This window comes from Lates calcarifer, linkage group LG19 (genome assembly GCF_001640805.2).
Source record: "Lates calcarifer isolate ASB-BC8 linkage group LG19, TLL_Latcal_v3, whole genome shotgun sequence".
NCBI lineage: Eukaryota > Metazoa > Chordata > Actinopteri > Centropomidae > Lates > Lates calcarifer.
Genome location: NC_066851.1, coordinates 9,942,520 through 9,956,130, shown reverse-complemented (window position 1 = coordinate 9,956,130; position 13,611 = coordinate 9,942,520). Strand labels below are relative to the sequence as shown.

The 13,611-nt window shown below is 43.1% G+C and overlaps 1 protein-coding gene across 3 annotated transcripts in view; it reads right to left on the bottom strand.

The window, feature by feature from the left end:
- Positions 1-13,611, bottom strand: part of LOC108892522 (ryanodine receptor 3) — a 100,925-nt gene that overhangs the window by 24,869 nt on the left and 62,445 nt on the right. For all 3 annotated transcript variants that reach the window (XM_051077956.1, XM_051077958.1, XM_051077957.1), the window contains exons 39-62: positions 11,546-11,819; positions 11,243-11,357; positions 10,539-10,671; positions 9,517-9,620; positions 9,199-9,334; positions 8,755-8,941; positions 8,499-8,607; positions 8,297-8,417; positions 7,595-7,764; positions 6,446-6,666; positions 6,071-6,161; positions 5,203-5,343; positions 4,474-4,637; positions 4,250-4,328; positions 3,623-3,712; positions 3,383-3,529; positions 2,374-2,436; positions 2,126-2,201; positions 1,710-1,833; positions 1,424-1,539; positions 1,274-1,341; positions 1,046-1,167; positions 836-885; positions 423-483 (exon numbers count right to left, since the gene is read on the bottom strand). In XM_051077956.1, coding sequence (XP_050933913.1) covers positions 423-483; positions 836-885; positions 1,046-1,167; positions 1,274-1,341; positions 1,424-1,539; positions 1,710-1,833; positions 2,126-2,201; positions 2,374-2,436; positions 3,383-3,529; positions 3,623-3,712; positions 4,250-4,328; positions 4,474-4,637; positions 5,203-5,343; positions 6,071-6,161; positions 6,446-6,666; positions 7,595-7,764; positions 8,297-8,417; positions 8,499-8,607; positions 8,755-8,941; positions 9,199-9,334; positions 9,517-9,620; positions 10,539-10,671; positions 11,243-11,357; positions 11,546-11,819 — 2,962 coding nt within the window. The remainder of the gene's footprint in view (positions 1-422; positions 484-835; positions 886-1,045; positions 1,168-1,273; positions 1,342-1,423; positions 1,540-1,709; positions 1,834-2,125; positions 2,202-2,373; positions 2,437-3,382; positions 3,530-3,622; positions 3,713-4,249; positions 4,329-4,473; positions 4,638-5,202; positions 5,344-6,070; positions 6,162-6,445; positions 6,667-7,594; positions 7,765-8,296; positions 8,418-8,498; positions 8,608-8,754; positions 8,942-9,198; positions 9,335-9,516; positions 9,621-10,538; positions 10,672-11,242; positions 11,358-11,545; positions 11,820-13,611) is intronic.

Here is a 13,611-nt window from a genome sequence, read left to right as displayed (position 1 = left end):
ATACATTGCTGATTTAGCCTCATTAGGTGTGAGCTGCATTAACAAACAGTGCATTGTCTCTAAAGAACACTTCAAGCCTTGGGCAGCATGTGCTGCATGAAATTTGTTTCGCTTATTTAAATGCCAGAGGATGCTCTTTGTTAATGCCAGCGCCTCCCATAAGACACGAGAGTATTAACTGTTTAAAAGAAAATATGCTCCTCTTGAGGGTCCAGCAGAGGTTAGATTCTAAGTCACAGCCTCACACTGGAAAAACACAGCTGGCCTCTCAAACAGTTAGTGTTCAAACGCGGTCATCATCGAACTGAGGGCTTTTGTTAACATTTAAATTTTGTTTCTTTAACTTTTCATTTCAAGAGGAAAACCCAAAGGGGGGTGCCAGGTTCCCTGTGAGTTTTTAGCTCTGCCAAATTTGTACCCACCTGGTGTCCAGAGTGTGTGCCAGGATATGCAGACAGCTCACCATGGTGGTGGAGTCGCTCCCTACCAGACACCATGAAAAGAAAAGCAATCAATATAATGTGAACATACATGCTGTCATCCAGGACTTTCTTGATCTGAACTGAGTCTCTTATGGCAGCGCTGAGCTCATGGCTATGTATCTGACAATGTAGGTTAGTGATTTGGTTAAAAAAAAAAAAAATCAAATAATTAATCTTCATTTCTTAAGCTGATGTTGTGTGAGGGTTGTCTCTGCAGTTTTACAGATAAATGTTATAATATTAAAAGTTTGTTGTGCACTCAAACCATATGAAAAAACATCAGACATGATAAAATGATAATTTCTCACATTCACACACAAACGTTCCTGACCAGTCAGTAGTAATCAGCTTACCAAAGAGTGAAATCCTATGTCTGACAAGAGCTGCCAGTTTACAAAACAGGCTTCAGGTGTGAAGGTTAGAAAAGGGGGAGGAAATCAGAAAACCACAATGAGTACATTCTTGGAGAGAAGATAAGGAATAAAGAGATTAGAGATTAAGATTTTAAGTAAAGAATGGTAAAGATTTATCATCATGCTGCGTGTGATTTTGTAAACGGGCACCTGGTGACCATCTCCTTCTCCTTGTTGGAGGCGTAGCCACTGCTGCTCAGGTTCTTACTGGGGGAGGAGAGGAAGTAGAGAGAGTGGTTCTTGAAGTACTGGTCGATGAGAGGGAGAAGAACCTGAGGGAGGACGGTGATGATGACAAGACCAAATCAGGCTGCTGGTTAAATAGAGTTTAAAAGTTATTATACACATTCAGTGGCTGAATTTATATCACATACTTACTTTGGCAAAAAACTTGATTTCTTGTTCATGAGGGGACCGGTCTGTTTTTCCACTGGCAGCCATGGCCTCTGGATTGAAAACATGAGATACTGAGTAACAAGACGGCAACATATATGTTTTGTGGTCATGTCCTATGTAATATTGTCATACCTAGATGGGCGATGAACTCCTGAGCTGAGTCAACATACTTGAGCAGCTTCTTGAGGAACTTATAAGCGAACCTCTTTTCCATGGAAGAAGAATCCTGCTCCAAGTCCTTCAAACCTCTGCAGCACAATAAGACACTGACCATAAATAACTTTTGATTCTCTTTTAATAGCATTTGGTAAAGGACTCCACCAACCACCTATACTGTCATCTATTAAATGGCAAAGTTAGGAGGTCGTGTGAAGTTTCTGCATGATAATATATTCAGTGACATCCTGTGTGTGTCGACCTTGTGATGCTGTAGCCATTGATTTGCAGGAAGCGAAAAAGGTCCTGGGCCTTCTCTCGATCACGGGCCTTCTCCTTGGCTGTCAGCGTGTCGTAGGGCACCAACAGAGGGTGTGTTCCTCCGCCTGAAAACACAGTCACAGGTCTCTACTGAGTGTGTGTGTGAAGGCAGATGGTGAAGTGGAATGGATGGACCACTTAGCTGAACCTATTTAGTCAAGACCAGCAAGGCAGACACTTGCATATGCTAACAGGCACATATAAACACTGCAACGACCGAGTGGCACTTAACATCCACCCACTCACACACACCACACACACACACACACACACACACTCACACATTGCCTTTTCCTCTCTGTTTTGCTGGTGTCTCTGTTTAATAAGACTCTATGACTGACTATATTAGCATATCACCTCTGCTTCCAAGGTCACTCTTCTTCTTCTTGGCCCAGATGTTATGGTAATTTTCAGCGACTACCTCCACCATCCCCTTGGAACCAAAGACAAAAGAGACAAACGGTGCATCTTAGTGAGGAGCACGTCCCGCCCACGTTACTCATCCACATTCAGGAAATATTGCTTTTTCATCTCATATTCAGACTGAGAGACTATTTGATGTAAAAAAGAAAACAGTACAACAGAACAAATGTGGGGTCACTCACCTGCAGTTCCCTGGATAGAACCACATTGCTTGTGTCTATCGGGCTGGGATTGAACCCATTTGCCTAGAAATGTTCAAAAAGATGCAGATTTATTGTGAGATACGCTCTCTTATTAATTACCTCTGTAAATCGACACTCTGATGTCAGATGCTTTAACAGCATTTGTTAAAGGATTAAGCTTTGTCTTAAGGCTTTCACTGAAGTTAAGAGCAAGGAGATAAGCAACAAAATCAACTTTGTGTTCTGAGTAAATAACTGTTTGATCTGCATGTTTACAACTACATTTAGTAACTGCAAACAAGTGGTACTGTCCTAAAAATAAGAGAATCCAAACTCATAGTGAGTATAAGCCTTGACCAGGGATTTCCAAACTCAACCAAAAACAGAAATTATGATGTGTTTTGAAATATCCAAACATTTGTGTTAAGGAGGAAAATAAATAGGATTACAAACTAATGTGAGCTTTACTTATATTTAAAGTGAACCAGTAACCTGGTTATGAGTCAGTTGTAACACCACATTATTGCCGTTGAGAATACATGTAAACTAACCTAGTTTGATTTTAACCTACATATCAAGCAGAGAAGTTGAAATAGTTTGAAATAGTTAGTTAATTATTATTATTATTCATAGTGTTGAATAAATTGCAAACCAGTTTATTATCCCTATGAGTTTAAATGATAATCATCTCATTTAATGTCACATATAAACATCCTTGTTTAAAAGATTGGAAAAATAGACAAAAAAAGGAGATGTCTCACGTAAGACTGATTTTATCTTTAGGCACCAAAAATGTTTGATTGTGTTTATCCTCATATTTCATACTGGACAGCAGATTTTATCACCATTCTACTCATTGCATACTGTACGCCCTGTGGTGTTTGAACCTTCCACAACACAACATTAATGGTCTGGTGTGGTGCAACAGCAATGAATGTTTTGTGTTTCCAGCACAGCAAAAACATTTGATAAGTTAGTATCTGTCTGAGAAATATTCTTTGTACTGTACCTGTGAAGCCTGAGAGATCTTCCTCATTTTCTCACTCTCCCTCTGTTGAGACATGCTCTCTCCATCCTTGGTCCTGTCGATGCTCCAGCCCATTGCCAGCATACTCTTCAGGGATTCTCTAATTGGCCATCTGTAAATTTCCTTCTCCTGAGGCATGGAGACACAAATGAGGAACAAGGACTTAGCCAAGAAGCCTAATTCTTCATCTTCCTCAAAAATCTCACATTCGACATTCTGTACCTTCTCTGTTAGGGCTTTGTAGGTCCTGAGCTGAGGGTGAGTCTTGGCCTTTTCATCCACACAGTCTCCATATTTCCATCCCAGCAGCACCTGAGGCACAAGTACAGAGGGATGTACGAGGGTTAAAGCGATCCTCACTGCTTTCTGAATCCACTAAGGACATGATTTATTACTTGAAAGAGTGGGTAAGAGATTAAGTACGCATAACACATTAAGGAGTCATGGTACATTCAGTTCTTGCTGTTCTCAGCTCTTGTGAATTTTTTTGACAGATGCAACAAAGCAGGCTAAGCAGTTGGCACAAAAGAGAGCAGAGGCCTTCTACACAGAGGCTAGCACAATTATTGTCAGCATGCCCAGAGTATTGCTTTCAATTAAAACAAAGGGAGCAGTGCTATGATACTGGAAAGAAGAACAATATCAAGATATTAATCTGAATGGATTTTTTACACTTTCATGTAGCCGAAAGGCTTTTCAGCTGATTATCGTCGTGTGCAGTATTTCTTCGAGGCGAGACATTTTTAGTGTCCTCTCCTTCTCTTACAACACTCATGGCTTGTTACAAGTCTAATACTGCACCATTTAATACCCATTTCCCCAGGTGGAGACTCTTATCTTTGGCCTTACCTTCTCTGCAGACCATTTCTCATGGGAATGCTCGGCATATTTGTTGGCAAAGTGCTCAAGCTTCTCTGGAAGGGCAATGCTGAAGAGAGAGAGAGTCAGCATATGCAAATGCATGTTACTGAAGTCATGTATAGCCATGTACTGTGCATTTCATGACAGGTAAGATATAGTAGCTGAGGCAGTACATATATATCTCATTGACATCTGGCTCCAATGGGACTTACTTAGCAGTATTGATGGGTTTGGGGTCAAAGTTGCCCTGAGCATCTACAGAAACAGGCTTCTCCACTGTGGTACTAATGGAGGCGTCCACATAGTCTGGCGGCAAAGCTCCAGCTATGGCACTGAGGCAAGGCATGGCCATCTTGAATAGCTCTGGGTCATATTTCTGCATGAGGAAAGACAGAAGAGTTAAATGCAAAATGTATCTCCAGAAATTTTGCTATAACACGGTTCTGCAAATAGTATCTTTATTTAACAAATACAAAGTTGTTCATTTAAGCTGGAAGTTAAATAAAGCTACACAGCCACTCTAGCCTGAGAGTAGCAGGGGCCTGTGGAAGAGACGTTAATAAAGAATTATTCTAAAAGCTGGGGAATCAGTGTGCTAGAGACTTTGGATCAATGATGGTTGTCCAGATATTGATGTTTTCAGGCCAGCCTGCTTTCATGAGTGTGCATTTAGAGAGATGTGCTGAGTCCAGCCATCTGCATCACGAACAGACCTCGAGATATCTGTGCCAATAAGCTCCCTGCATACATGCATGTTAATCAAAACTGTGGTGAATTATGTGACTTTTATTTAAATATTTTCAGTGTTTGTGGCATCACATTTTCTGGGAAAATGTTTCAAGAACAGATAAATGTTAATGTGTATTGCTCAGGTAATGATGAAGTCACAACAAAATTGCAGAGGAGGAACAAATACTTGATAGACACGAGTGACTCCTCACCCTCTGGGACAGTGAGTCAAACACTCCCCAGAAGATTTTCTTGGTGAGCAGCAGTTCATCCTCAGACGCCGTGCCGTAGCTGCCCCAGCCCGACGGGAGGCAGTAGTACTTCCAATTCTGCTCATAGTGGTTGGTGAGCAGCTGGAGGACACACAGAGGACAAAGGGCAAGACACATTGAGCAATAAATATGCAGAATTTAGTGGACAGGACAGTTAAGCATGACAAGCAGCGAGCATGAAGCCTGTGTATGTTCTCACAACACAGTGGCACTAGGCCATGCATGCATAGTAAACAGCACCTCAAAGGGAAGTCAGTTCTCCCACACTCAGCACAAATGAAACCCAAATGTGTACATGAAAGTAAAGAACAAGTGTGTCCACCATTTCACAGGCCAGTCACAATCTATTACATCTCCAGTATTTCTCTCCTGTGGCCAGACGGATGGAGTGGAGCCAACAAGCCTGTAATCACACAGTCCAATACTTCCTCCCCCCTTGTTTTGATTAACACCACGGGTGTGCTACAACTGTGCACCTGTGAGTGTGTGTGTTTGTGAGAGAGAGGGAGGCGAACACCAGCAACATTACATTAAAGGCACACCTGCACCAGAGTTGGTGGAAACAAGCTTGTTGGTAGCTTCCCACCGAGCTGACAATCTAATAAACCGAGGTAGTAAAGCGTGACCACGCAGCGACCACACAGAAAAAACAAAGGTTAAGTTACGTGGAAACGAAAAAGAATGAAAAGGCAGACAGGAAAGAACAAAAACTGAGGCATGGACGCAGGGCAACATGGAATATGAGATAAAGGCGAGATAGGGGATGGCAAAGGGACTTTGAAAGAGTTTTAAAAAAACTGCCACCCACCCTCAGAGGCATCTTGCAGTAATCAGTCAGCAAGGGCACATCAAAGACGAGGCGGCGCAGGAGCTGCTGCAGCATAGAAGGACGAAGGTGTCTGCAGAATAAGGTGAGGGAGAGAGATAAGAGCACTGCTACCCAGGGCTGCATTTAACGGTAAAATCTTCAGACTCCGACCACTTTTGTCACACTGTCTTAAAGGGATATTTAGGGAAACCAAGCTCTTGAGTTATTGTAGAATTTTGCACGAAAGCTGATAAAAGTGTACTGTCGATCGTTGCTATTCCCACCAGCTGCTATAGTGCAAACGTTTCATGTATTATCACTGGCTAGAGAGAAACTTTTAACTCTAACTAATGGAGAGTTTCTCATGCTCCTCACTTGCAGACAGCCAGCAGGCACTCCTCTATGGCGTCTCTCTGGGCCTTGGTGAGCGAGCGGCCCTTGGAGAGGCGGTAGATGGTGTGAAGAGTGGAGTCGATGAGGCTGGCATAGTGCTCGGTGCCGCCGAAGAGAGGGGCGCAGCGGGTGAGGAGCGGCAGCATGGCCGAGCCGATGTAGCGGTTCATGGCCAGGGCTGTCTCTGTGGTGCACAGACCCTCCTGTAGAAAAAAAGGGTCATAGGTCATGAGATGCAACAATTTCAGTATTACCTTTTTAAAAGTGAGAATTTCTTTAGAAAGAGGATACATACTACATAGATTAAATTAGCACAATATCTGCCAGTATAAGAAGCACTGTCTTTTGCCTCATGTCAAACAGCTGGGGGTTGAGTGACGTTCTCAGCTGCTGTCACATTAACACTGTTGACGGGGCCAGACAGCAGCCTTGGGGACTGCCACAGATGTTCCAGCCTTTGCTCTGGGTTCTCATTGCTGTCTAGGGGATTACTTTTACTAAAAACTAACATTGTACACAACATACACACAACCTTGTCCACCTACCTTTGTGGGGACCCTACCCATTACCCTGACTTTAATCAATATAACTGAACCCTCACTCTAGTCCTAACTTAAACCTAATTCCATCCCTAACTCCTAAGTCTTTACCCTCAAATAGCGATTTAAACTTGTGGGGTTCCAGCATTTTGGTCCCCACAAAGCTGTTGGAACTCACAATTATAGTGGGCACCACTAAAACAAGCCCACACACCCTAACTTACAGCATAGCTGCCTTCATTGCAGTCCAGCTGTGGTGCTTTATAATTCATATTTTAACATTTTATGTGATGATAGATTCATTTTAAGCAAAAGTCTGCATCATATGGATTTGAAGGTTTTGAGGTGGGCGGGCCAGCTTTCTGTTCATCTACTTTTAGAAACTTATATAAACTTTTTGTTGATAAATAAGAATAAATAACAGTTACATTAATCACCTGAAAATAAACCTAAACCATGGTGTAATGAGGAGCTCCTCATTAGTATAAAAGGTTGCCCGGTAATATTGATCATGAAATGCCTTGATGAAGTTCACACAACAGAGGCCAACCATTCATTACTTCTCCCCTGTGTTGCTATCAGGTTCACCCACCGTATCCAGAGAGGTAGCGGCCCTAAGGTCTGGCAGAAAGCCCACTTCGAGCAGGTGAAGCAGAAAGCTCTGGTCCTCAATACCGTACACCCTGTCCAGAAACAGAACCATGGGGGCCTTGTGGTCTGGACAAAAACTGGCTGACATGTCCGGCTCTGTCACTGAACCATCTGAGAGAGATTGAGACAGAGAAAGGCAGGGACAGCATTTTAAACAAGGTAATCCATGCAAGGTGTGAAGCGGTGAAAACGCCCAGAGAACAGCCTCCAGTACATAATGGCAAGTCTTTTCTGATTAGGGGAGTCGTGCGTATTCATTAGGCGGCATGCAGCAGCATGTGGATGAGGGTTTTGCTGCTGCTGCTGGAGACACGGCTCGCTGTCTTCACTCTTGGTCTGCTGACAGAGCTCATGGGGCGGTGCTCACAGCAGAAAATTTAAGAGGCAAGCCTTGCCATGCTTATGCAGATCAATCAATAGAGCAAGACAGCTCGCTATAGAAATGATCTGGCTTACTCAGAGCTATGGGAGTGTGCAGTAAAGTGTTGTGCTGATTAAAAGGGCATGAGCGGTGAAATGAAATCAATAACCTTCCGCCTTGCACTGAATGTGCAGAGTTTCACAGCCTTTGTATCTGCATGTGAGGCAAACATTCTGTCGCAGCATGCAAATGAATATGATGTGTGTCCTCTGATGGAAATACCTTTGTTGATGATGGGCATTTTGAGTGGTATGCTGATAATTCCCACAAGGTCCTCAGTGGGCACCAGAGATCGCAAGATGGCGCGAATACGCAGGGCTTCACCTTTCCCCTTGTTGATGAGCTGGAGAAGGGGAAAGGAGGTGAAAATAGTGTCCAAGAAAAACATTTATTTTTAAAAATTCACAATTTTGAGCAAACATACGTGCATCTCTGGGGCGCAACGTCCTAAAAGGTCAATGAGGGCAGAGTAAAAGGACATAATGGCATTGCCCATGTGGACCACCTCCTCCTCGTCATCCCCATCAGCAGACCTGGGGAAAGAACAGGAAACAAGAGGAAAGAAGAAGAACATTTTTGAAGGGCATCAAAGAGATGCAAGGCAAAAGGGATGAACAGCTAATCTTCAGAGCAAGTCCTCCGCATTGATTCGAAGCTTTGCCTGATCTTTTGGGGCTTACACATCAGAGCTGACTCCCTGGACAGAGCCCGGCAGGTCCAAAGCGGGTGTCTCTGAGATTTTGATGGCTTCCTTCATGGCAGCCAGCAGGCCGTTCCCTCCCTCTCCCCTCAGGGCAGGGCCGAAACACTCCGGACGACGGATGAGCAGCTTGACTACGACGCTCGAATTCTCCTCCACACTCTCACCTAGAACACACATAATATGGATGGATGTCAGTAAATACAAACCAACAAGGAAATACAGAATTAATGTAAGCAGAAAAATACAGCACACACACACATTCTTAAACTCTAACATACAGCCTCAGGCAAAAGCTTCAGGTTGATTTTGCCTTAAGCAACTGAGAGAAGGCCTTAGTTGGAACTTTGCAAGGTTTTTTCTACATGTTTAGAGACAGATGCAGTAAAAGAATAAAGACTGTTGATGGTAACTGCAGTCCTACCATTGACGAAGACAGCGAACCGCAAAAAGGAAAGGTAACGTTCTCCTTCAATGGGGTTCCAGCCAATGTCTGGATAACCTTTAGCCAGAAGCATTGGACAGCTCTGAAGACCACATCCTGCCAGGTAGGTCACCACCTACAGGCAGAGCGCATACAGAACATCCCATATAGCCCAACATATACAGTATGTAGCTTTAATCTATTCATCCTGGGTGGTTCTAACTGTGGTATCTTCCTCTTTAGAAGCAGTTTTGCGTGTGTATCAGAATCAAACAGATAAAAGAAACTAAAAAAAGTAAACAAAACAAAAAGTCGTACCTTGTCCAGATCAGGTTCTTCCAGGGCCAGAGCCAGGCCATTGTTATCCATCACTGATGAAGCAGCCACATCTAAAGGAGTGGAGCCCCTCATAGCTGGTGAAGCTGCAATACAAAGTACACATACAGTCACAACTGCTCAACTGTTCGTTTCTACTTACTTAATATCTCTAGACAAACAGCTTATGTCTGTGTTCACATTTGAACAAAATGCTGTACAAACAGCAGGGGGTGATGTTTCCACTCTTTCTAAATGTTACTTGCAGCTAATCTGCTTACAGCTGGTTAATACTGATTAGTTACTGTGTTAAAGTTTTCACTGGAAACTTGGTCATATCTTCTAGTCATATTAGCTTCCACAGGGTTTATGGGAACCAGTTTATGTAGGATTGTGCTTACCAACACATTATCTATAATATTGTCTAATATTATCTATAATATTGTGGTTACATCTTGTGACCTTTTTACAAGATAGGTATTAAAGATTTTATTGTAAGATTTCATTTTTGTTGTCCATACACCATAAATTGTTGTCACTTGTTTAATGAGCAATCTGTGAAGTGAACGCGTGTTCCCTCAGTGACTAGGTGCATGTGTGTGTATGGGAGACACCCTCTCGGCGCAGCAGGGTGTTCACTGAGACTGTGGCGTCGACGTCTTCTAACAGAATGTGAGATGAGTCGCTCCCTTTGCTGATAGACTCTCAGCGTCTTCTAAGGTGCGAGCCTAATGTATGTGAGCTGAGAGGCGCACAACGAGTCCTATGATGGCAAAAGTGTGTCACCCATTTTAATGAGAGTGCTGTCAGTTTTTAGACTTTGTCTTTCACACATGCTGGAGGTGGTTGTACAGACATGTTGTAGTTGCCCTTCATTCACAGGCTGACACAATATGGTGACAACCATACTGTTTAAGCTGTGTGTAAAAGGATGTAGTAGCTCAGCATCAGTAGTCACTGGGCTAATCACCAAGTAGCTGCTGTATCATTAGCTGCTAAACATAGACACAGAGAGCTGTACCCACCTAGACCCACGCTGCTGTTCTCCAGCAGGTAACTAAGGTGGTCAAACATGGCTTTCTGGTTCTGACGGCTGATCCGGCAGAAGTAGCACAGGAAGCGACAGCAGCTGGCCACCATCTTGGGGAAGGCAATTTCCTGTAGGATGGCACACACAGACTAAGTAGGGTCAAACATCTGACCTGGTTGTATTTCAAAACAAGATCACAGCCAAGACAGACTGTCTCGTGTGTTTATGAACAGTGAACACAAATATAGTAGGTCTACAGGTTGCTAACAAATTGTCAGTCAAAAAAACAGTAATTTGATAACAAGTGGTTTTGGAGAGGTTGTTGCTTCATTTCAGGGTACTAAGTTTACTGTAATGACTTCCTCCAGGCTTGTTACTATAAATTCCCCGGCCTGTCTTCGTTCCTAATTAACGTCTAAAAGGCCTGACACTTCCACACACTGCCAGCCAGCCACACTCTGCCCTTTCTGCCCTCACTCCCATACTCAGCCTGAGGAGAAAGCCCACCTAGTGGGACCACATCTTCATTAATGCACATTCACCTTCTGACCACACTTCACACACAAATGATAACACCAAAAGCTGGACTAAAGCACAGCTTTCTATTAGTGAGTGACATCATTTCTGGTGAGGCGGTGCAGTGAACGCAGTGGGTGCCTCTGGAAGCAGAGATAAATATAGAAATAGATGTTGTTAAACCTGGGATTTGTCTCCTCCAAGCACATTGACCATGACCTCCATCACAGTCTCATGCATGCCCAGTATTCTCATTAGGTTTGGGTGCTGGTAGAACACCTTGTTGTTCATAATATCGCTGGAGAGAAAAAAGACAGAAATAGGAATCCTGAATATTACTCACTGAAAAACAGTACAGAGTTGACATAAAACTAAGGATGAAAATATGAGGACAAGCAATATATACATATATTGTTTCAGTCTTCTAAACTAAAGGGAGGATTTTGGGGGAATCAAGAAAAGTCAGCCACAAGTCAAGCGACCTACCCAAGTCCATCAATCATGAGCTTCTCCTCCTCTTTCCCCATGCGGACAGACAGCAGAGATCTGATCTGACCCAGTGAGGCCAAGAGGTTGATGGTGTCCTGCACCGAGGCGGCGCTGATGGTATAAGTCTTTCTCATGGCCCGAAGCAGCTCCCCGATGCTGTCATACTGTCTCCTCAGCAGGCTGAACATCTTCCGGACGAGCTCTGGGTCCTGGATGTGACATTCCTGGGCCCAGCTGACCATCGTCTGAGAGATCAGCTCCTTCAGATTAGCTGGAAAGAAAGTTGGGTGATGAGATGATCAATATTTTCCTTTCATTTCTCCATAACAATTATCATATTTGCTAAAAACAGATGTCAAATTTTCATGATATTAAAAACACACCATGGTAGTGCTCTTGCAGGTGTGTTTTGGTCATTGACTGAACTTCAGTCTTCACACAACTTTGAATAACTCTACATTGTTTGAAAGCTCTAAGTCTCCAGATTCTATGTGTGCATTTTAGGATCCCCATATCACTGTGACAGCTGTTGACACAGCACTGTGGCTTAATTTTCCACAGAAAAAGTACTACTACAGCCCTGATATTCCCATTTGATGATAAAAAAGACAAAGCAAAAAAAAAACCCTCTACCATGTTTGTGCCCCTGTAACTGTGGTTCAGTATCTCCTCTACTCATTCAGACTTTATGGTTGTAAACCCTAAACTTATAATGCAGATTAAAATAAAGAAAGCGCAGCTATGTGTGGATATATAATTTGTAATTATGAAGGGGGTTTGTTAACATAATGCAGGCTTTTCTAATTTTAAACAATAAGATAAGATTTACTTTTCAAATGACAGAGAAAGACTTGCTCTGGCAGTGAAGTGCTTGCTGCATTGTCTTGTAATCCTCACTGCATATCATTGGCCTTAGAGGAAAATATACTGAAACCTTCCTTCCATTAAGCTGGGGTCACACCATGATACAAAATCCTCCTTAAGGCACTTCTTCCTTTTTCACACACACAAATCTTAACACACACCCTAACACAAAGCTCTATTAGAGTGATGTTAAAGGGCCTCTACTTGACTGGCTGCTCTCATTTTTACACAAGCAATGCTCGAGCAATTCAAAGGCTGCATTCCTAAACCGGCTCAGTGATGCAAATAAGACCTTGAGCACGGAACAACAACATAAAAAACAGACAGCTCATTTAAAGCGTTTCACGTGGCTTCAGTCGAGCAAATAGGACCGTAGGCGTGTGTGAGCCACCTCTACAAGCCTCTGCTTCTAAAGGAGAGGCAATCAGCTGCATTTCAACTATGTCAGAGTTATTTTCTTCTTTTCTGTGGAAAGAAAAACACAGTTTGCGAGCTCATTCACGACGTTCTCAGTGGACCGGAAAGGAAGCCCTGTTAAGTAAAGAAGTAAGGGAGGGGAGGTGGACGATGTATTAATAGTTTTCTACATTATGATATTCTGCTTCTGTGGTTAAACGGAGGCATTTGTTTGGACAGCTCGTATGTGGGTTACCCTTAAGGCTTCATTAAAACTGGATCAATAGGGTGTGTGGGTGAGGGTGTACGAGCATATTTGTGTCTGTTCAGTGGGGTATGAATACAAAGCACAGAAAGACATCAATTAAACAACCCAGGACCATAAAAGATTGAGCAATTTACACACAATTGATTTGCTTAAAAGTATTGCAATTAGGTGATTGTGTTTTTAAGGCCCCTGTGTCAGTTTGGTTGATTGGATCTGTTGGTTCTCCAAAGACTATTTGACATCAGGCTGTCAATCAGTGTAAGGGTGTGTGTGTGTGTGTGTGTGTGTGTGTGTGTGTGTGTGTGTGTGTGTGTGATGGGTGGGGAGTGAGCAGAAATGTCACAGTCAGCGGTAACCGATCCTGCCGCCGAGAGTTTGCGTGGGTGTCAGAGAAAGGGCAGAAGCACCAGCTTGCTCCAAAATGAGAAGTGACATTTCTTCCTCTCAGCCAACATGCTTCACAACACCTGACTCTCATTCTGTCACACTATCAAACACTGCTCTCTCTTTCCCCCTCCATCTGTCTGTCTGTTTT